Here is a 25000-nt window from a genome sequence, read left to right as displayed (position 1 = left end):
TGTCAGTAAACATATACTCAGCCTCCCATCGGTTTTTAAAGGCTCTATGTTCAGAATCACCTTTTCTCTTCGGCATCGTGTGGGCTAGCTTCGCAATAACTTGCAGCATCATAAGCTAGACTTGATTAACGCGTAAGTGTTCGCAAGGCAGCTGAAGCGCTGCATTATGGGATCTGTAGTTTATTGTGTTACCAGCGCTTCATATCCCCGGCCATTAATAACAATAATATAGTATATAAAATGATCTCGCGTGCTGGATATAATTACACGCCGGGCCGGATGTGGCACGTGGGCCTCGAGTTTGACACATATGGACTAAACAGAACTTGAAAAGAAATATTTTATCAAATGTTATCACGCAATTCAGATCGAGTTGACACACACTACAGTACATCGAGCCCGCGTGCTATTGTGGTTTTGCCTGTGTGCCTCAATAAGTTACCCTCCCCTCGCTCTTACTTTTTACCGTTCATCTAATGAATACACTGAGTATGGCTTTACCAAAACAATCATTGATCGCGAATAAAGTATCCATTATTCATAAAGCTTCAATTGGTGATCTGTCTTTCTGCGTTAACAGCATATTTTTTCATACGTCTCAAACCAAGGGGATGCGAGGCTAAAATGAAGCGCGCGTACATACTTAGTGCATCCCCTCTCAGGAATCGAACCTCGGAAGTCAGCGCTAGAGGCGAAGCCTCTACTATTGCGCCACGGCGTGCCGTTTGTCTATTTGAGCGTAGCAGTGTAATTCGGTTTTTGTTCAGCACTCTTTGGAACTGTTGCTTTTTTCTGCGCACTCGCCAGTTCACGTGAGCCACTGAATATGGTTTTATATGTCACTTTCCGCTTCTAATTGTTTCGCTGCCTTCTTAATTATATAATGCATGTTTTCTTCAGCGCTTTTTGGAGCTCTTCCTGGTTTTCCACGTAATGCGCGATTACGTGAGAGGCATGATGATGTCACACGAAACTCCGCCCCCCCACGGCTTTCGAGCTCAACTCCATTACAGTAAATGGAGAAAAATAGCTTCTAGTTATGACCATTATGCGTAGAATTTTTAAATGAAACCTACCCAACTTTTGTAAGGAAGCTGTAAGGAATGAGCCTGCCAAATTTCGTATTTTTATTTTGTATAGATATGTATGTATGTATGTGGATGTGGATGTGGATGTGTGTGTGTGTGTGTGTGTGTGTGTGTGTGTATATATATATATATATATGACAGCAACACTCATCACTCACAACAGTGACAAAAGAATTACATTGACAATCATGTTATGTTACTTTCAAAATATTTCCTTTTCTTTTTCACTACTTCTCCGCTGAGAAGCGTGGGTATTTTGCTAGTATATATATATTAGGTAAAATTCTGTTACAACGAACTCCCAGGGACCTAAAAAATATTTTGTTGTAATGAGATTCTGCATTTGTTACTATAGTGCTTTCTTTAACTTGTGTCCAGAAGTTTGCAATCATTTCAATAGCTTCTTTCACGTTAATTTTAATCTTCTCCTGCCTACAAGTTATGCTGACAAGAGTTTTTCTCAGCATTTCCTTGCAATGATACACTTTCAGGGTGCAAATGATGCCCAAATCTAATCGCTGAAGCACTGCTGTGTAATTGGGTGGGAGGAATTCAACGCAAACATTATCTAAATGTTGAAGCATATTGTGCGCAGCAGAGTTATCTATCAGAAGCCGAATCATCCTTTTCTTCTTGTTCATATTGTGAGGTTTCTGAACACTTTTTGGATCCCCATCACTTCTCGCCCAACAGGAACAACATGTTGAAGTGCGTCCCGAAGCACAATTGCAGCATCTGTGGAAGATTGTCCATTGCTGGAGCAAGGCAATAGCAGGCTCACTGCGGTGCAGTGAAGCACCACAGAAGCAAATCATAAAAGATTGGGGTCACGCTATAAGTTCCTGACTTGCACCCCAAAACACAAGGCTTAGTCTCAGTACTTTAGCAAAAACCAGCTTTATTCAGCTTGAAACAGGAATAGCACAGTTATTTATTGTAGTTTAATCTGCCACTCTGCTATACACAGACACCGCAGTCAGGCAGGTCAGTGACCAAGTAATCCTGTTATCTGCATTTACAATGTATGTGCTCCTATCCTAACCTTGCATCACCCATGGAGATCTTTTCTGTTTACTTTGGCGGAGAGACTCTGCATAGCTGTGAGCCTGCTATTGCCCTGTACAGATGCGGAGATCGCACTTCAGGACACACTTTGGCGTGCTGTCTAGTTGGAAGAGGTCCCAAGAGAATTTGCAAACCTCACATTCTCTTGAATGAGTGCTGCATTAATAGGAATGTTTCTTGAACGAGCATCACTGAACAACATAAAAACTGCTTATTTTTCAAATGCAGCAGTTCACATACATTTGCAACCCGAGATTTTTTCTTTTTTTGCTCTGTCTTTCCAAGAAAGCTGACAGTGTCGATGGCGAAATTCCGAATTCATTGGTAACATCTTTTTTCTTTTTGCCGCAATCAAGAGCTGCAAAAAATTCAACTTTTTTTCTAATATGAACTGTTATTGTTTTTTTGTGTGTGCCGTTTCTGTAGGAGGGTGACAATGAGTTAAATTCCAATGGATGTTTTTCAAATGTTGACGAGCGATAAGCAAAAGATATCACTGAAAACCACAGGCAACAAAAAAGGCAAAACAGTACGAGGAAAGTTCAAAGAAAGAAAAAACAATTACAGGGTTTTTGTTTGGGGATCATTGTGCACAACTGAGCTACGGCCACAGAACTTACTGCTCTGCAGATGATTCATTCAGGCACTTCATTGTAATGAAAGTTATCTACTGAATGTACTTCGTAGTAACGAGATTTCTATAGACTCATGTTATACGAGGAGGCTGTCGGGACCATCAAAATACTTCGTTCTAATGAAAATTTCATTGCAACAGAATATTACCCGTGTATATTATAAATATACAGTGGAACCTCGAGATACGAACAGCTCTGTATACAAGAAATTCAAGATACGAGGAAAGTATGAGCAAAAAATTCAGATCTAAATACAACCATTGGCTCAAGTAACGAGCCACGAGCCAGGCTATGGTTATGCATGACGAGTTTCCCGATCCGCCTCGACTCGGGGATTCACCCAAGCTGACGCTGCCAGCCCGTCAGCTCACTCAGTGTTCCTTGCTCTCCCGTAGCATGAGGATCTACGCGTTTGTGCGCTTGTGATTTCATTGTTTCGCTGTAGCAGTTCGGCGTATAAGCGTATCCAAAAATATTGCGGATATGCAGACGGAGAATAGGAGACGATTGCCCTCAAGAGGAGTACTAGGGTGTTGTACAGCGTTAGCCATTATGAATGTAGAGAAAAGCCAAGCAAAATGACACCTTTTATTGGCTAACTAAAAAGATTACAATATGCAAGCTTTGATTACATCTTGCCTGAAGAAGGGGCCTGAGATGCCTCGAAAGCTTGCATATTGTAATCTTTTTAGTTAGCCAAAAAAAGGTGTCATTTTGCTTGGCTTTTCTCTACCCTCAAGAGGAGAGAGAGAGAGAGAGAAAGGTGCTTGCGAGAGACGCATGTGCGAGCGAGAGAGATAAGGAGAGAGAGAGAGAGAGAGACACGTGCGCAAGCGAGAGAGATAAGGAGAGAGAGACGCGCACGAGACAGAACCACCATCAGCTCAGTCACATGACGCTCAGCAGACAAAGTGTATCCATACTACTCGTATTGCAAGACAACGCTCGTTTTATCAAGTCAAAATTAAAAAATTTAGCTTGTCTTGCAAAACACTCGCAAACCAAGTTACTCGCAAACCGAGGTTCCACTTGTATATATTATTTATCAGTGTTATTTGTTAGGAAAATTGATTTTTATGTTGATATTTTTGGGGGTGTGGAACGGATTAACTGGATTTCAATTTTTTCAATGGGGAAGTTTGTTCTAGATACGAGAAATTCGCTATACAAGCTCAGTGCTGGAACGAATTAAACTCGTATCTTGAGGTTCCATTGTGTATGTGTGTATATATATATATATATATATATATATATATATATATATATATTATATATATATATATATATATATATTATAAATATATATATATATATATATAAATTATACCTAAAATATTATATATTATATATAATATTTATATTTACATATATATTTATATTTATATATACATACATACACACACACACAGTTGTGCTTGAAAGTTTGTGAACCCTTTAGAATTTTCTATGTTTCTGCATAAATATGACCTAAACCATCATCAGATTTTCACTCAAGTCCTAAAATTAGATAAAGAGAAACCAGTTAAACAAATGATACAAAAATATTATGCTTGGTCATTTATTTATTAAGGAAAATGATCGATGATATAAATAAAATCGTCACGGGACTTTAAATTGTCTTCTGAGAAGATCACGTCTCATCTCCCTAGTATACCACCCAAAAATTTTTTTTTTATAATATATATTGTATATTAAATAGGCAATGCAATGCTGGCACATATGCCCAATTACGTACAAACACTATGGTTTTAATGACAGATGTGTACTCAAATCATACAGTCATGGCCGAAATTATCGGCACCCCTGGAATTTTCCCAGAAAATGCACCATTTCTCCGAGAATATTGTTGCAATTACAAATGTTTTGGTAGACACATGTTTATTTCCTTTATGTGCATTGGAACAACACAAAAAAAACAGAGAAAAAAAAGCCAAATCTGACATGTCACACAGAACTCCAAAAATGGGCTGGACAAAATTTTTTCAAAATGATGGGTAAATCGTTTAATTTCAAGCATATGATGCTCGTTTGAACTCACCTGTAGCAAGAAACAGGTGCTGGCAATATAGCAATCACACCTGAAGCCAGTTAAAATGGAGAAAAGTTGACTCAACCTTTCTGTTGTGTGTCTGAGTGTGCCACACTAAGCATGGAGAACAGAAAGAAGAGCAGAGAATTGTCTGAGGACTTGAGAACAAAAATTGTGGAAAAATATCAACAATCTCAAGGCTACAAGTCCATCTCCAGAGACCTTCATGTTCCTTTGTCCACTGTGCACAACATAATCAAGAAGTTCACAACACATGGCACTGTAGCTCCCTGGATGTGGACGGAAGAGAAAAATTGATAAAAGACTGTAACGAAGGATAGTCTGAATGGTGGATAAACAGCCCCAATCAACTTCAAAACATATTCAAGCTGTTCTGCAGACTCAAGGTGCAATAGTGTCACCTCAAACTATCCGTCGACATCTGAACGAAATGAAACGCTATGGCAGGAGAGCCAGTAGGACCCCACTGCTGACACAAACATAAAAAAGCCAGACTGGAGTTTGCCAAAATGTACTTGAGGAAGCCAAAATCCTTCTTGGTAGACGTCTTGTGGACAGATGAGACCAAGGTAGAGTTTTTTGGTAAAGCTCATCATTCTACTGTTTACAGAAAACGGAATGAGGCCTATGAAGAAAACAGCATAGTACCTACAGTCAAACATGGTGGGGGTTCTAAGATGTTTTGGGGATGTTTTGCTGCCTCTGGCCCTGGATGCCTTGACTGTGTGTAAGGCATCATGAAATCTGAAGACTACCAAAAGATATTGGGGTGCAATGTAGGGCCCAGTGTCAGAAAGCTGCGTCTGTGTCAGAGGTCATGGGTGTTCCAGCAGGACAATGACTCCAAACATACCTCTAAAAGCACCCAGAAATGGTTGAAGACAAAACACTGGAGAGTTCTAAAGTGGCCAGCAATGAGTCTGGATCTAAATCCGATTGAACACTTATGGAGAGATCTCAAAATTGCTGTTGGATGAAGGCGCCCTTCAAATCTGAGAGACCTTGAGCAGTTTGCAAAAGAAGAGCGGTTGGAAATTCCAGTTAAGAGGTGTAACAAGTTTGTTGATGGTTATAGGAAGCGTTTGATTTTAGTTATTTTTTCCAAAGGGCGTGCAACCAAATATTAAGTTGAGGGTGCCAATAGTATTGTTCAGCCCGGGTTTTGAGTTGTGTGTGAAATGTCAGATTTGGCTTTTTTTCTGTTTTTTTGTGTTGTTCCAATGCACATAAAGGAAATAAACATGTGTATACGAAAACATTTGTAACTGCAACAATTTTCTGGGAGAAGTGGTGCATTTAATGGGAAAATTCCAGGGGTGCCGATAATTTCGGCCATGACTATATGGAGATTTTCTTCCTAAACAGTGCCTACTTTTCACGTTTCACAAATAACTTTGACTTGAAATATACTAAACTTATCCTGCAAAATGGAAGTGCTTCACATAAGAAAAAGGAACATTAACTATGTACACAAGATGGGGAGACATGGTCTTAAAGATTTAGGATTCTGAAAAGAATATTGGGATTTAAACAGATAGAACAATCTCTTAATTGGAGCAATGTGTAGAAGCAGTTAAAAAGACAAAATGTTAGGTTATATTATAAAAACAGATAAAAAGATGACATATAATGCAGAGGCTCTACAAACCCATTATACCCATAATACTACATCTGGAGTACAGTGTGCAGTTCCATACAGCACAACATTAAAAAAAAAAAAAGGGAAAAAAAAAAGATGGAACAGTTCTGGAAGCTATGCAGACAAGATTTAACAGGCTTAGGGAATTAAAACACTTAAGTAATGAGCACAGAAGGTTACATTGTGTCCTAAAATGTGTGTTCAAAATTCTCAAAAGCATTGATAAATTTGATTAAGCAGCATTCCTTTAGTTTAAATGGTAAAATGAATACAGAATGACACCTTTAGAAATTAAGTAGTGCCACAAAGTGCTTCTTCACAAATGAAGTTGTGGGAATTTAGAACAAAGCTTGACAAATTTTAAAAGCTTGGCAAAATGATGAGAAATTTCAGCTACTAGCTAAACAAGACTTGTGGACTAAATGGGCTACTCGTGTTTGTCAAACTTCTTAATCTCTTTAAAGATGAAAGACATTATTGGAAGCTTTACAAAATTATGGACTACAACATAAGACATGTAGACATATGCAAACACTTAAGAATGAAATATGTCAAATTACTTTGTTTACACTAACATACAGCTATATATCTGAGCACTGTACAGTACTAGGTACAATATTTTGCTTTGAAGCATTTGTACAATGATACTCAAACATCATCATATGAATATTTCATAAACAAATAAAGTAATCAAAACTGAGACTAAATAGAAATTAGCAGGAATTATTATATTTCAGACATACAAAAAAAGAACATTACCTTAATAATGGGTGGAGCAATGGCCAAGTATTTGTCACCATTGTGGTAAGTAATAGATTCCTGGCCAATGATAATTGCCCCTCCAAAAGGCTCTGGAACTTAAGTATAAACAAAGTTTTAGGAAATACACCACCTCTAAAAAAGAGAGAATCAACAGGTAATATCTGAATAATGTGACAGCCTCTTATCACAAAATTTGCATAATGTGAATTGCAACTTTCTAGAATTTGGGTTTTACAATGCATGTTTAAATTTCAGAAAAAACAAACATAAATAATAAAATCTGCACAAGTGACAAAGCACTTCTTCATAAATTGCGCTACTATTGAACAAGATGCCTTCCAAGGTTAATTCTTGACTAGTAAACAAGTACCAAGAACAGTCAGATTCTTAAGCCACAGAGATAGGCTTCAGAATTTGGTCATGACAGGACATCTCTTGAAGTTGACTTAAGATCTGGTCAGTCTTCAACATCAAAACAAAAGAAAATGTTGTTGTTATGGAAAGAACCAAATGGAGAAATTAAATTGATGTATAGCAGATACTACAGGGATTAGTTATGGATCAGCTGAATCTTCTCTTCATAAACAAGGTCTGTTTATGCTGGATACTGGACTCCTGAAATAAAGCATCACTGCAGATAACATTCCAAGAAACAAAATTGACCTAATAGATTAGGACTGAGAGAAATTTAAATAATGTTTTACAACACAAGAATAAACTCAAGAGTCCAAAACAATCAAAACATTGAAACCATGGTGATTTTCCAAAAGCAAGGACATTTTTTGTCCAGAATAGTGCTACTAAACAAACGTGGAAAATTTTCCTGACAATTAACTTGTAGTCCATATTGATTGCACATCTTAAGAGGACAACATATTGGTTTAAAACTACTTTCGTTTGTTTTGTTACTTGTGGCAGTAAATCAGTCAATCATATTCCTTTCTGCTTCACAACAATGCTGCATCTCGAAAGCTCCTCTGTGAAAATGTGGTCACCCATCCTATATTAGAGACCTGGAACTGTACAAATGCCACTTATTCCCCAATATGACAAGTTATCTTCACAAAACATGCTATACTTGTGACAAAAACATGAAATAAGCAACAGAAGAGTTTGTTATATAAGAAAAGACAAACTTTTCTATCCGAGTGGCACATTTTAGAAATTATATTAGTACTGTGCTAGACTTCCTAGATTGACCCTTATACAGTAGGACCTCAGTTCACGACCATAATTCGTTCCAAAACTCGTAAACCGATTTGGTCGTGAACGGAAGCAACTTCCCCCTTAGGACTGTATGTAAATACAATTAATCTGTTCCAGACCATACGAACTGTATTTAAATATATATATATTTTTTAAGTTTTTAAGCACAAATATAGTTAATTAAACCATAGAATGCACAGCATAATAGTAGGCTAAATGTAAAAACATTGAATAACACTGAGAAAACCTTGAACAACAGAGAAAACTAACACTGCAATAGTTTGTGCTATAGCGCTACCAACCGCCGGCTAAAAGCACTTTTTAAATGAGTTTTAAGCACAGGGAAAAAATGTAACATTTGAAAAAATCCGTAATTTAATAAACCACCAAGAAAAATAACATTGCAACAATGCAAGCTACGAACAGATCGTTGGAAACATAAGTGAAAACAAAATCAAGCCCAGTGCATTCTTTAACTGCCTTCCTACCTTAATGCGTCCAGCTCTCTCCTGTGCGTCTGCATCTCGGGCTGCCTCTGCGTGTGTGTCGCAATCTCTTGCCTGCTGCTCTCTCTGCAGCTGCCTGTGTGTGTGTGTGTGTGTGTGTGTGTCTCTCTCCCACTGCCTGTGTGTGTGCGCACGCCGCTCTGCGCTTCCTGTGCTGCCCGTGTGTGTGCGCATGCGTGCTGCCTCTGTGTGTGTGTGTGTGTGTGTGTGTGTGTGGAGCTCTCTAGCGCTCTCTCTCTTGCTCGCTGCACAGTGAGAGACTGAACATGTACAAACCGAAAGGGAAACTGGCTTGTTCGTATACCAAGTGTGTGGTCGAGAACCAAGGCAAAAGTTTGGCAAACTTTTTGGTCGTAAACCGAGTTGTACGTGTGCCGGGACGTTCGTGAACCGAGGTTCCAGGTTTTTGTATTCTGCATTTGTATCAACAGAAAATAGCATTTTTTTTTAAATATTAATTTCCAAAGAAATAAATGTTAAGGGAATTTGTTTATATTTTGATAAACAAAGTAACGTATTAGATAATAATAATACTAAATCAGTTTCAGGATGAAAATTTTATTATTTTGCAGGTATTGAGTGTATGATAAAAGATAAATAGGAAACAAACAGGTTCTAATGAAAAATTACAAAATGAGCTGACTGAATCAAACTAACAGAAACATGTAGTAGGAACTTAACTGGGCAAAGGATACCCAAACTAAAAGGTGAGGCAGTGACAGTTACCCCTCAGATCATCAATTCTTACGCCAAGTATGAGCATAGAAATAAGGTATGATGGTACAAGTACCACAGAGGAAGGCCTGGCATTTCAAAAGAAGTTGAAGATCATCCCTCACCCACTGGGTCAATGTAATGGAAGGACCACTGGAGAGGACAAGCAGCCCGCTCGAGCAGAGTCCCAATTTGTATCAGGGACAAGTAATGGAAGGACAGGAGGAAATTACTTTTTATGTGCATTTCAAACCCACCCCAAAACACAAAAGGTGGCAGTTTTTCTCGGACTGTCTCGTACAATGGACACCTATAGGGCTGCCTGGGAGTAGGGGTGCTTGGGTGCTGCCAGAGACCATTACAGAAAAGGAGCTTATGGCTTCTGTGTGACCTGGAAGCTCTTCCAGAAGTTAATGTCCCAACCCCAGAAGTATTCCTGGGTTCAAGATAAAAAGGAGCCATCTCACCTCATCAGGAAGCCAGAGAAAGGGAGGGAGTGAGAAGATGCTCCAGGAGCAAGACAGGAAAGAGATGGAAGGTATTAATGTGTTTGAACTCTCAGAATTCACTGGAAGCCAAGTATACCCATCTACAGTCTAAAGAAGTCTCCTTTGAAATGGTCTTCATGGAAGAATCTTGCCAAAAAACAGGTTATAAAGAACTATCTTCAATGAAAAATACAAAACACAGAGTTCTTCAACATGTCATATAGTCTCCACAGAGCCCCGATTTCAACGGTACCAAGGCTACCTAAGATATCTAGAGAGGCAGAAGCAAACACAACAGCCAAATACGTTGAAAAGCATGGATCTTCAGTGTCAGGTTCCTCCTTAGGAGGCATCTCCAAAAAGTTCAAGGTACCACAAGGAACTGTACCATCAATTATACATAAATATATAAAGCTTGGGCACATACAGACATTTAGAAAGAAGGTGCAAATTGACTCCCGGAGATGAATAAAGTTTGTTTTGAAAGGTTCAACAAAACCCCAAAAAACAACTAAAACTGGTAAAGGAGTTAAATGAATGAGGAACAAAGGTATATTATTGTCCACCACTAAGAGAGCACTTCATGGCTATCGCTTGAAAGGTTGTTGACAAAGAAAGAAACCATTACACAAATATTGGCATTAAAAACTCTGTAGAGTACGGTTTGCAGTTGCTCAGTAGGACAAAAGCATAGCTTTTTGGAGTAGTTCTCACTGGTCAGATTAAACACACTTTTAACTTTGGCCATAATGATCAGCAATATGTATGAAGGCTGATGGGCGAGACTCTTAACCCAAACAACACAATCCCAAATGCAAAGCAAGAGGGAGGCATTAGGATGTTGTGTGGGGTGTTATGCTGGAAAAGGGACTGGTGGACTTCATAAAATGAATGGTATCATGAAGAAGGAACATTTAGTGGAAATTCTGAAACACCACCTCAAGACGTCTGCCAGAAAGCTAAAGCTTAGCAACAAATGCGTCTTTCAACAGGACAGTGATACTAAGCATACTTCAAAAGTGATAACGAAACAGCTGGCAGACAACAATGTAGCAGTATTGGATTGGGCATCACAAAGTTCTGATCTGAATCCCATAGAAAATCTGTGGACTGAACTAAAGCAACATGTCCGAGTAAGAAGGCCCACAAACTTGATTTCAATTCTAGCAGGAGGAAGCAGTCAAAATTCCAGCAAAATATTGCGAGAAACTTGTGGAAGGCTATCCTAAGCATTTGCTTCAGGTTGTGCAATTTATAGGAAACACCACCAAATACTAACTTGATGAATGTGAACTTTTGAACTACTGAAAATCTGACATAGTGTTTAAATACTGATATATACATGTCTCTTAATCATGGAAATTAAGCATATACACTGATTGACTTAAGGCATGAATTGTTTGGTAATGAGATGCATGTGACAATTGGGAATTTTGAGTTCTAAAGTTTTTAGCAAAGTCAGGAAACCTATGACCTCAGCTTTATGTGCACAAGACTTTTATACATGGATAACTGCAAAAATGTTACTCTGCACAAAATCAAAGTAATATATATGTGTGTATGTGTGTGTGTGTGTGTATATATATATATATATATATATATATATATATATATATATATATATATATATATATATATATATATATATATATATATATATATATATATATATATATATATATATATATATATATATATATATATATATATATATATATAACCCTTGGCCCATAGGTGCTCGCTAAGAAACGGTTTTAAAAATGTCATGGTCCAAGCGCGAAATTTCTTATACTTTTTTAGACCCATTTGTATGTCTGTTCGCTTTTCACGGGAGAACTACTTAACGGATTTAGATCTGATTTTTTTCTGTAATTTTCTTGAACAATCCGTTGATTTTGCGACTCTCACTAAGCTAATTATCATAGTTCACTTGCGGTAGCGATTTATTAGCGCAAATCTGAGAGAGAGAGAGAGAGAGAGAGACTCATCGGGCTGCGGGGGGTGTTTGGGGTGGGGCCCTTCTCACTCATGAGTCTGCCTCACCTTAACTCTGCTTAGTTAGCGAACAAGAGAACTTCTTAATAGATTTAGATTATTTTTTTTTTTCTATAATTTGCTTGAATATTCTGGTTCATCTTGCGACTTCTCTCATTACGCTAAGAATCATAGTTCACTTGCAGGTGCGATATATTCGAGCTAATCCGAGACAGAAAAGTGACATCAGAAGTAGAGAGCTGGGTGGGGCCCTCCTCACTGTCCTGTTTCGTTTATGGCGATGGCTAGTCTCCCTATATAGTGGTGCTGAAATGGACGATTTTAAATTTAAACACAATTTAAGAAAGCTTTAAAAAAATTAATAAAGGACATATACAGTCCAAAATAGGAACAGCTAGTTGTTAAAGGGACTACACTAAATAGGTAATATTATGTGAAACTAAACTTGCAGCACCATGATCTATGAAGATGGCTAAAAGATACAATAAAATGCTTAAAAAATACAAAATTAATATAATTTATGAAAATGATACAGACATAATACAAGCATGTTTAAATAAACAATGTTTGAATTAATTCAGTTCTACAAGAAAAGAAACAGATTTTTACCATTTGTACAAATAAAACTAATTTCCCAGCAAACATGTACACAGTGGCCCCCTGTGGGTAGACCACAGGAGGCAGTGTAGGCTTGGGGTAACCCAAATAATTATAGCACTGGCCCAATCTGGGGAATGCCAACAGGCGAGCCTTAGCAAAAGTTCCTCTAGTGGCCCAAAAGGGTTTAATCAATGGTGGTACAAATTTAGTAAGCCTCTCCCTGGCTCAGTGATGGTTTAGGAATAGTATCCGATGTCTCCACTATCCCATAAGTTTCCCAATTTTTGATGTTCTTGCACAGTTCATAACACAGTAAATTTGCATTTCCAGTGGGTCTTTGATTTTAATTGTAGAAGTATAAATAACAATTTGAATAATTTCAAAAAGTGTATATTTATGTCGGCTAAAATTGAAAAACAAATTATGTCATTAGTAAGGTTTTTATGTTCAGGGTTGTAACTCATAAAAAAGAGAGAAAGAAAATAGCTGAACTCATACCAATAAATGCAAAAGCATTTTTTTGTTTTGTAAGAATAAACAATTATTTTTTTTAATACTTTTTTTATTGCACCTTAAAAAGATGTTTGTGTACCTGTCTGGTTTCCATTTCTTTGTCATTCCAGCAGATGGCAGATCACAAACATTAATTTGTTTGTGATGATCCATCTATTGAAATGACAAATGCAATACATTTTATTACAAATGCTATGGAAACGTTAGGTCTGGAGTCTACCGTAGATTTCAACCCATCTTAGGGCTCGTTTATTCTTCACGCTCAGAACGCGTACTCGGCCGCATCATGGCTGTCACGCATTGTCAGTGTTCATTTGATGCGTCCTCCGAGCAGGTCCTCAGAAATTAACGTGACGCATGCGCGAATTGCAGTGCCAGCAAAAAGTCGGGGGGTACAGTGTGCTAAAAGTTGGAATGTGAAGTCAGAGTCTCCATTTACTATCTACATGTGACAGAAATCTTTGCAGATCTTACGAAATCGGCGTGCTCGCTTCAATGTGTGATGAATGGTTCAATGTGGTGAAGCAAAATGCCGACATACAGATGTATCCGTGGTGCTTTTATATTCAAGCGTCGAATATTTCCGATCGTAATGACACAATACATTTTAAAAGTCTCACATACTGTCTTCTGTGCCGTCTTTTTCTAGGGCTTCCATCCGGTCCTGACAGCGGTGGATCGCCACATCGAGCACATTAAATGTACGATATTTCAACTCTCTGCACATTTAGAATCCTTAAGATTTATACTTGATATCACTTTCATGAAGAAATGCATTAATGTATGTTACATGTTACAGATAAATCGGTGATTTCGTTTAAATAATGAATACTGTTAATAATTAAACACATGGGGGTGACACGGTGGCGGAGCGTTAGCGCTGCTGTCTTGCAGGGAGTCAACATCACTGGAGTTTACATGTTTTCCTGCTGGGTTTCCTCAGTGTTCTCCGGTTTCCTTCCACAGATATGCAGATTTGGTTACACTAAAATGACACTAGTGTATGCAAGTGGTTGTATTCACCTAGCGATGAGCTGATGCCTTGTCTAGGGATTGTTTCTGCCTTGTGCCCAATGCTAGCTGAAATGCACAAATCCTTATCAGAGATATTGCCATAAGGTGTCATTGGAATTTAATGGGTGTTCCAGGCAATTCACACAGTAAAGCCAAACCTGTTGTCACTGTGACAGTATCTCACACTGCCACCCACTGGATTCCTCCAGATTTACGTAAAATATGCACGCAAGTATAAACAGTACAACGCTTGCATAGCAGGAGTGTCCGCATGCGTCTAGTCACGTGATGTATAACCCTGGCTTAAGATGAGTAGCTCAGCAAGTTCATTTATAAATTGCCAATCTTCATGATCACACATAATTTAATTGATAAAAAAATAAAACACTCAAAAAAAAAAAAAAAGTTTGAAAGAAAGTACTAGTAAGGGGTAGTGCTGCTGCCTCAAACTATTGAGACCAAAGTTCACATCCCAGGTCCTTCAAGCTTGGGAAGTATGTTTCCCAAAAACCCTGTGTCCATGCTGGCTTCCTTCCAGGTGCTCCAGTTTCCACCCACAATCTAAAACTATGCAGGGTAGATGGACTAGTGGTGCTAAACTGGTCCTATGCTGTGAGAGTGAGTGTGTTCACCCTCTGATGGGCTGGTGCGCCATCCGGAGGTTGTCCCTTCCTGCATCCACTGCTTGCTGACATCGGCTTCAGGTATCCAGCAACCACACATTGGATAAGCGGGTACAGAAAATGGGAAGGTTTGCCTAGTAAGGTATGGATTTTTTTTGTTAGGTTCATGACAATTTGGCTCCCTGTCTGTTTGTGCACACTGGGCCATTGTTTTGTGGCCAATGTTGCCCCAATGTGCAAATACCAACTGGGCCATGGTTGGCTGCCCACACTGGGCCAATATGTTTGCCCACGCTGGGCCTATACTGGCCCAATGTCAGCTTGTTTGCTGGGTTAACAAAAAGGAAAAATAAGGATAACACATTTCTTTCAATAATAAAGGAGACTCACAAAATTGCAAAAGATTTTTTCTAAAAACATTTTGGATATAGGAATCAAAATTTATGAACATTCATTGCACAGAACTATAAATACAACATTTTAAGGTTAGAATTGGAAGAAACTCACAAGGATGTGTCTTTTTAATATATTAGTTACTGAATGTGTCATCAGTTAAACAAAGTAGTTAAGGCATAATAATACATCATGAGTGTCAAAAAAACAACTCTTTTTTGCATTAAAAATCAGTCCATTTGTGATTCCTACTTAATGACTGAAAACCTTGAAATTATATAAAAAGTACAGTATCTTGGTGAACTTGAACAAAAAAGGAAATATACTAGAAGTGAGAAACACAAAAAAGCAATCTCTGCACTACAACACACTGGTGTGAATGAAATCCAGACATAGTCTGTGACAACGTTTTAAAGATGAATGTTCCAAACTGAAAAGAAAGAACTTAAGATGTTCTTTCTTTTCTATACGTGACAAGCCTTACTCAAAAAAAACACTGATGCCTTATGAAAGCATACCTGTGATGACCATAGATGCTTCTGCTTCTACATTTTCCTGTTTCCAGGGGCCTTTATTAAATTCCTTTTCCCGCAGTGAAACTTCATAGGTCTTCACATGACGACCTTGCGGATCCTATTACAGCCACATTAAAAGACAAGCAAAATAACTAAGAAGGGAAGCCAAATTTTTAATTGTCATAAATGGACAATGGAACAATAAACAGATTATTAAATAAATAAAACATTATAGAGAGTACACAGCAAAAAATACTAAAATAGATCTTATTTAAAAGTGGACTAATATAGAGTAACATTGAAAATTATCAACATGTTAAAAGTTATATAAAAAAAAAGGAAGAAAAAAAGGCTCTACAAAAGGAGGCAAACTTGTTTGTGCCCTGAATGAGTCAACAAATTTTAAGACCAGTTTTGAAGGAAAACATGCTCACTTTTGTGCTCACTTTTGTTCCCATTTTGCACAGAAAAGCACCCTAATTAAAATATGCTGAATAACCACGTGAGAAAAATCTAATTAGGATCTATTACTGGTAGGATTTTCTCAATAAAAGGTTGGTCACAGATGTTTCACTTTTCACTCAATTGGATTACACTAAGCATTAACATGGTTCTAATTATTTCAGTTTGTTCTCCTGAACATGTCTCCTTTCATAACCTGAGAGTGTAAAACACAACTGGTCCAAAAATTATTTAAATTTTATACTGCACTTTCTTCAAATGTCAAGTATATCTGAGGCTGCAGCAATTGGAACCAACAAGGCATTAGTTCAAATACAATTACCTTTTGCAGGACCGTGTCCAACCAGCATCCAAAACGCAATTCTAGGTACATACTGCTTTAGATACTATTATTAGTTTTGTATTTAGAACAGTGATGAACATGTTAGCCTTTTAAATAGAATTGCTCTGAAAATGAAATTGCCTTGGTTACAGGAAAAGGAAGAGGGAATAAACTGACACAGCAGTATATATGCCATATCATATTGATAAACTTCAAAGAAAGCTTAATCTTTCGCACAAATGAAGAGGCTCTTTGCTAGATTAAGTGACAAAGGAATTAAAAGCAGCATACGATCCAGGCTAGCATAGCACACTAAGATCTTGTGTGGCAGGGAAATATCGCTAGAAGATGTAATAAAGGAACTTCTACAAAATGGACTATTACTAATATTTGTGCTACTACTACTGACAATGAAATTGCATATAACTAAAACTATTAGTAATATATGAGCAAACATTAAGAAATAACATTTTTTTTACATTTCAGATAAAGAAACCATTTGCAGTTCCTTATTTGTAACTGTAGCCATGGAACTCTTGATAACACACAATCAATCTTGACAGACATAACAGGCAACAAGGCACTATATTAATAATAACAACACATCTAAGATGAAAATTACCTGATAGACAAAACAGATTGTAGGAACCTGGCAGCCATAAAGGAACTTGACATCAATGACCTGCAGTTCTTCAAGGCGAATATTGAAGGCTTTAAGCTCCTTGTTGTCTCTGTCTAAGGGGATCACTTTAAATAACCCATCATAAAGGCGAAGTCCAATCATTCTGCACTCTGGATCGATTATTCCAATAATGCCAGTTTCTGATGGTCGACCAATACGATCCTAGAAAGGATGATTAGTGGCAACAAATCAAAGGAGTGAAGACAAAAGTTTAATAGCCGAGCATCTACTTTTTTTTATGTATATGTATATGTATATGTATATATATATATATATATATATATATATATATATATATATATATATATATATATATATATATATATATATATATATATATATATATATATATATATATATATATATATATATATATATATATAAACGCATACCAACAAAAACTAGCATCTAAAACCTTCTATCCAATGCATGCTCCGGAATGAACCCTTGGTAAAGAACAAGTCCATCTCATTGTAAAGTCATACAGAGATCCACCCTCACTTATATTATGTGGATTTTCATTTCTCAAAGAACAGCTCACACATCATTCAGAAACAGGAAAAATAATCTAACAACAAATTACGCAATCATTTTTGTGGGGCATGGTGGGAAACGGCTTAATACTGCTACCTCATCTTCCCATAGGCAAGTTTAATGACCAACAAGTTTAGAGGTTTACATTTTCATTTGCATGATGTTGATACTTCAGTTTGGCAGTGCGATGTCCTAATGTTGCCCTATCTATTCATTATGACACAGATGTCAGAATTGGTCTTTAAACACGTAGTGTGCCAGATGACAGAAATGTATTTGGAAATAAATTACTGTGGCATAGGCTTTTTATGTAGAATTTATAGCAGACCTTGGCAAATGAAGGGAAGTCAGACACCATGATTTTTGTAGCAGAAGCCAAAACCTAATAGCTTTTCAGTTAAGTGTGCTTGTGTTTGACAACAGACAATTTAAATGGTGTATCAATTAAAACAAAAAAGGAAATATAGCATGGCTGCCACATAGATCAAAACAGATACATTCCATTTGGCATCATTAAAAAAAAAAATCTCCAGGCACACCTAAACCTATCAACCTTTAGTTATTTTGAACTTGAAACAATTTCTTTATGTACAAAATGGAAAAAAAACAACAGTTTTGGAGTATTAGAACATTCAATATCCAAGCCTATACATTGCTCTAGACCGAATAGCCTTCATTGCCACCTTGTGTTTATACCAAGGTGAGAAAAAGGACTTGTATGTAAACTAGAGATCAATCCATTAATGAGACCAGAATGATTTTACTTCTGGATGAAATCTGCAAATATGTGTTGCACATTAAGAAATCAATAATGACATTTACATGAAATACAGGAGATATTGCATTAAGGTCTCCCGAGGACATAAATTTCACTCAGAAAAGTATTTAGACCCCTTCATTTTTTAATATTTTGAACCTTTAAATGAATTTTTTTCCACTTCCAGCAAAACCCAATACCTCAAAAGGATAAAGTGAAAACAGGATTTTTTGCCGCTATATATATATTAAAAAAAAAAAACCTTTAGCACAAAAGTCATAATAAGTATTCAGACTCTTTGCTATGACACTTAAAATTTCGATCAATGCATTCCGTTCAATTGATCATCACTGAAATGTTTCAGTACCTGTGCTTTGTTTGAAGTTAACCTGTGGTCAATTCATCTGACTGGACATTAGGGCTGGGTATTAACTCTGAAGTCCCGATTCGATTCCAATTCAGAATGCTCCGATTCGATTTGAAGTCAATTTTATCTTGTCTGAATTAGCGCGCACTAATATATTTGAAGTGGTGGCCTTTTCAGAAATTACTTAACGAAGCATAGAGATCATTAATATAGTATGACAAATTTCAGTTACATAGTGACTTTGTAACATGCATAAACATGGAATGACAAGAAGAAATACCTGATTAGTAATGAACAGTTAACATCAGTATTTAGAAGACATGAAACAAAATACTATTGCTCTTAAAAAAAATAAACATTTATAAAACACTGCATTCATTTAAAGTTTACCATAATTTAACTAACATATGTATTGCCACATCAGAGTCCACACATATTATGAAGGGCTCCTTGCTTTAATACAGTGCAATGTCATCTACTTTATAAAACATCTATAACATCTTGTGAATATTGCTTTATTCAATAACCTATTTGTGTGTTATGAAACTCCATGTAGACATCCTTCAGCTAAACTGTTAAGTCAAATTTATTCCCCTATTAGACATTTAAAATAATCTTGAATTAGTCAAAATTAAATATACAGCAGGAAGATTTGTGTCTTTCTATAATTGTGGTACTTGTAGCAGTCATGTTAATCAGTATTTAAAATGTGTCCTGACAGTCCTCAGACAAAATGGAAGCATTTTAAAATGAGAATCTAGAGCTGATGCTTGTTGACAGCAGTGCTGAATGAATCAAAACATAAAGAGCCAGCCGTCATGACTGATAATGCCACTATTACACAGCTACTTCAAATCGGCTGCTTTGAGCATATGCTCACTTTTGTATTGCAGGCTGCTATGAAAATTCCAACAATTGCCCATTTGCATTGCTAAGTGAGGCTCATTGCAACTTTTTCACCATAGCTGTACAGCTAACCACATACGTAAACAGAAGCAACGTGTATTGAACTTGGCAAAACACAAACTTATGATTGATATGGTCCCAAAATGGAATACTACATTTGACATGATAGAAAGGCTTTTGAAACAACAGGGAGTCATCTCGGCTGCTTAGTATATAGGCAGTGAAGCTACTCCTGATGTAACTGGCATGCAGCACGCCTGTCTGCAACACATCAGCCACAGATGCCAAGTTATTTTTAATGTGTGACTGTCACGTAGGACTCTGCTGAACCTGGATGTTCAGCTTTCGCAAGCTAGGGTACTGTCTCCACTGACCTGAGAGACATGGCAATTGTTTGCTTAAGATCTTCATAAAGCATAGGTACAATAATTTCATTCATTTGCCTTCTGGTTGGTATAGAACACCGCAGTTCAAAAACCTGTCTCATTTATCGAAAGCCCTTCTTTTCAACAATGGTGTAGGGTCTCTTATCTTTACAGATAAAAACTGCTATGGATTCTATTATTTTTTGGGCACGAGGCAAATTAAATGGATGCTTGGAGCTGCCCGCTGTCTCCAGGGTAGATTGCTTAGGCTGTAACCGTTTCCATTTCGACTGAGATTATTTCGTCTATGGGTGACGTCGGGTTAAAAGATTTGTTAAATTTGTGGCATTACAACAATAATTAACATCTGAGTTGCACAGCTTACATATGCCTTTACTTTCATCTAGTTGTTCTTTACCGACACACTGTTTCAATCCGTAATGAGTCAAAATATCCGATTTAAGTGTTGAAGATGCTGATTTCAGTTAAAGAAGGTAAAAACATTTTCTGAGAGATAGTAAAGTGCTTTTTCTGTAGAAAGCCTTAAGACATCATCTGGATTTAAAAACGAAGATAAGCAAAAATCTCCACATAGTAATAAAGATGAATAAAGATCCTAAATAATAATCCATTAGCAGCTGCTCTAAAAATTGACAATGGTCTGACAATTTTGATATTCAGAGAGGTGTAAGACACAGCTGGTCACTTATCTCCAGTTCTGATGTACGCTGGTGACTGAGCCATTGGCTAAAGCTACCAAAATCGATCCTATTATTTCTAACTTAAGATTACTTGTGAAAAAATAATAATTTTTATCCCAAAAAAGTACCAGTAACCAATTAAATGTATATAATTTCTTTATTAAATGACTTCTTTAGTTATAAGATAATTTGGTGAATCTTAAGCCATGCCTTCAACGTACAACATATACCTATGATTTCTCTTTTCATGGTTTTATTTATAGATACTGGTTTTGCACTATAGGTGTCTCAATAAATTGTTCGCTGTGGAGTTTTGATTGAAGGATCTATTCTAATGTCTTCTGAACTGACCATCGAGAAATACAGGTACTTCATTCCCAAACAAGACTTTTCCTGTTACAGTGCATCTGGAAAGTATTCACAGCGCATCACTTTTTCCACATTTTGTTATGTTACAGCCTCATTCCAAAATAGATAAAATTCATTTTTTTCCTCAGAATTCTACACACAAAAAGTTTACTTGAGGTTTCTGCAAATTTATTAAAAATAAAAAAAAACTGAGAAATCACATGTACATAAGTATTCACAGCCTTTGCTCAATACTTTGTCGATGCACCTTTGGCAGCAATTACAGCCTCAAGTCTTTTTGAATATGATGCCACAAGCTTGGCACACCTATCCTTGGCCAGTTTCGCCATTCCTCTTTGCAGCACCTCTCAAGCTCCATCAGGTTGGATGGGAAGCGTCGGTGCACAGCCATTTTAAGATCTCTCCAAAGATGTTCAATCGGATTCAAGTCTGGGATCTGGCTGGGCCACTCAAGGAAATTCACAGAGTTGTCCTGAAGCCACATCTTTGATATCTTGGCTGTGTGCTTTGGGTCATTGTTCTGCTGAGAGATGAACCGTCGCCCCAGTCTAAGGTCAAGAGTGCTCTGGAGCAGGTTTTCATCCACGATGTCTTTGTACATTGTGGCAGTCATCTTTCCCTTTATCCTGACTAGTCTCCCAGTTCCTGCCGCTGAAAAACAACCCCACAGCATGATGCTGCCACCACCATGCTTCACTGTAGGGATGGTATTGGCCTGGTGATGAGCGGTGCCTGGTTTCCTTCAAACGTGACGCCTGGCATTCACACCAAAGAGTTCAATCTTTGTCTCATCAGACCAGAGAATTTTGTTTCTCATGGTCTGAGAGTCCTTCAGGTGCCTTTTGGCAAACTCCAGGTGGGCTGCCATGTGCCTTTTACTAAGGAGTGGCTTTTTTTGGCCACTCTACCATACAGGCCTGATTGGTGGATTGCTGCAGAGATGGTTGTCCTTCTGGAAGGTTCTCCTCTCTCCACAGAGGACCTCTGGAGCTCTGACAGAGTGACCATCGGGTTCTTGGTCACCTCCCTGACTAAGGCCCTTCTCCCCCGATCGCTCAGTTTAGATGGCCGGCCAGCTCTAAGAAGAGTCCTGGTGGTTTCAAACTTCTTCCACTTACGGATGATGGAGGCCACTGTGCTCATTGGGACTTTCAAAGCAGCAGAAATTTTTTTGTAACCTTCCCCAGATTTGTGCCTCGAGACAATCCTGTCTCGGAGATCTACAGACAATTCCTTTGAATTCATGCTTGGTTTGTGCTCTGACATGAACTGTCAACTATGGGACCTTATATACACAGGTGTGTGCCTTTCCAAATCATGTCCAATCAACTGAATTTACCACAGGTGGACTCCAATTAAGCTGCAGAAACATCAAGGATGATCAGGGGAAACAGGATGCACCTGAGCACAATTTTGAGCTTCACAGCAAAGGCTGTGAATACTTATGTACATGTGCTTTCTCAATTTTTTTATTTTTAATAAATTTGCAAAAACCTCAAGTAAACTTTTTTCATGTTGTCATTATGGGGTGTTGTGTATAGAATTCTGAGGAAAAAAATGAATTTAATCCATTTTGGAATAAGGCTGTAACATAACAAAATGTGGAAAAAGTGATGCGCTGTGAATACTTTCCAGATGCACTGTATTTGCAGAAAACCGACACCATGAAGATAGATAACACTGCTTTCAGTCTTCACATTCTAACTGGCCAAGAAGCAATTTTTCTGTGACAGGGAGGATACATCTATTGCTGTTTTATACCAGATATTGAATGAGTGCTCTGAGATTAGTACTCTGGGACTAAATTCAACATTTAGCTTCCTCTCCCATACCATTCTATCACATGAGATGTGGGATGAGTTCTAGGAAAATACAGAAAAAAAATAACAGAACAAATGATATTCAACTTAAGATCTGCACATAGATCATATGTGTCTCCTAGTTTTCAAAGTAAAATTACAGCAAAGTTTTCATTACGCCTTAAGTGCAAAACAGACACAAGTGATCTCACTCATTATTTGTGGTCCTGTATTAGGCTGCAGCAATACTAGTGAGAGATTACCAAGAAATTAACAATATTCTGAGAAGAGAGACAGAAATGGGCCCAATCTCTCTTCTACTTGGCTTCATTAGTAAACATATTTTTAAAAACACAAAAAAATAGTACAAAAAAAAAAAAAGTACAATATGCTGACATTTTGTGCCATGAAAAACCTTAACTTATTGTGGATTTCAGAAAGGTTGCCTACTATTAAATTTTGGATTAAAATTCTATTAGAATATTTGTAAACTTATTTATTCTGAACAAATGTTTTGTTTTATCTCTTTTGTCCAATGTGCATGTATGCTATAAAAAAAAAATCTAAAATATTCTCAGAAAAAGCTCATGTACAGTATGGTAGTTTAACACTCTGTTCAAGCTATTTTAAGTGTGACTTTGCGGTAATATCCTTAACAATTGTTCAGTGAATATGAGATGATGAGCCTGCTTTTTCACCTTCCTTGATGCGTTTAATTACTGAAACTGTACATATTTTGAATGCATGAATTCTTCTTTTAAGTTAAATTGTATTATTGACTTATTCTGTAATGTGTACTTCTTTTAACTCATTAATGTTTGGGGTAACCTTAATAGTTAATAATAGACAATTACATAGCTATTTTCATTACAATTATCATCAGTATTTGACTATGTACTGCTGTGTTTTCAAATCTTTGTACATTTGCTTGCCTATATTTTTTATATAATTTAGATTAAAAAATAGTCATTAACTTAACCTATATTTCTTCAGGGTAATCAGAAAATAAAGGTGCATTTATACCCTTTTCAGTATAAGCTTAAAATTTTGAATTCCACACAGCTACATGTAGTTTGAGCAATTTTAAATAGCTAATGCTATCCAGTGGTGAACCAAGTAAAGTCTTGGTTGTCCAGACTATCAATTTGTTGCTGTGTGATAATGAATTGTTATAATTTGCTGACCATTCCAATAATTATATTAAGCTCAGTAAATTATTTCACTCTACTCTGTACATGCAATATTTCACCTGCTATCACTACATCGACTGAACTTACATTCACTGGTGAAAAACATATTGTATGGGTTATACGAAAACAAAAAAGAGCAGTTTCACTTGGTTGAAGTACAGTATGTGTTGTCTATAAAAGTATTCAATGTCAATAACAAATTGTGTCAGATTGTGCAATAACCTGTAAGAAGGGTTTACCTGCACATTGCCATGAGCACGTGTTATGATGTCAATGTTGTCCCCATTCTGTTTGTACTCCAAAATACAAGCATTATATTTGGCTGTCAGTATAAAGAGAAGGTCTTTGCTTTCACCCTATTAAAAAAGCAACAAAAATTTAAATATAATTTTGGAGGAAAAATGTACAATTATTGGAGGAAATCAAATGCAAAAGTCCATGAATGCAACACATCTAACCTTGGGTCTGAAAAGCTGCATAACAGAAATCTTTCCATACATGCCAACTTCTTTGACAGGTCGAAGCCCTTCAGGAGTAACAACATATATCTCCAAACGAGTATTTTTTGCAATCAGCAAATTGAGATCCTCAGCTGAGGTGAAGTGCCCTAGAAGAAAGGATAACATGAGATGACAGATTACTTTGTGAAGCTCCTTCAGCCTCTGCAATCAACTTCGAAACCACAGCATGACAAGCTTGACACTTAAGGGTCCAAATGGTCATACTGGACTCCAGGAATT

At 37.1% G+C, this 25000-nt stretch overlaps 1 protein-coding gene across 1 annotated transcript in view; it reads right to left on the bottom strand.

Moving 5' to 3' along the window:
- The window catches only part of ddb1 (damage-specific DNA binding protein 1), a 209292-nt gene that overhangs the window by 126932 nt on the left and 57360 nt on the right, over positions 1-25000 (bottom strand). The window contains exons 2-6 of the mRNA XM_039763642.1: positions 24719-24867; positions 24500-24616; positions 17213-17434; positions 15810-15924; positions 7237-7334 (exon numbers count right to left, since the gene is read on the bottom strand). Coding sequence (XP_039619576.1) covers positions 7237-7334; positions 15810-15924; positions 17213-17434; positions 24500-24616; positions 24719-24867 — 701 coding nt within the window. The remainder of the gene's footprint in view (positions 1-7236; positions 7335-15809; positions 15925-17212; positions 17435-24499; positions 24617-24718; positions 24868-25000) is intronic.

This window comes from Polypterus senegalus, chromosome 1 (genome assembly GCF_016835505.1).
Source record: "Polypterus senegalus isolate Bchr_013 chromosome 1, ASM1683550v1, whole genome shotgun sequence".
NCBI lineage: Eukaryota > Metazoa > Chordata > Cladistia > Polypteriformes > Polypteridae > Polypterus > Polypterus senegalus.
Note: the sequence above shows the minus strand (reverse complement) of the source record. Positions and strands in the feature narration are given on the sequence as shown.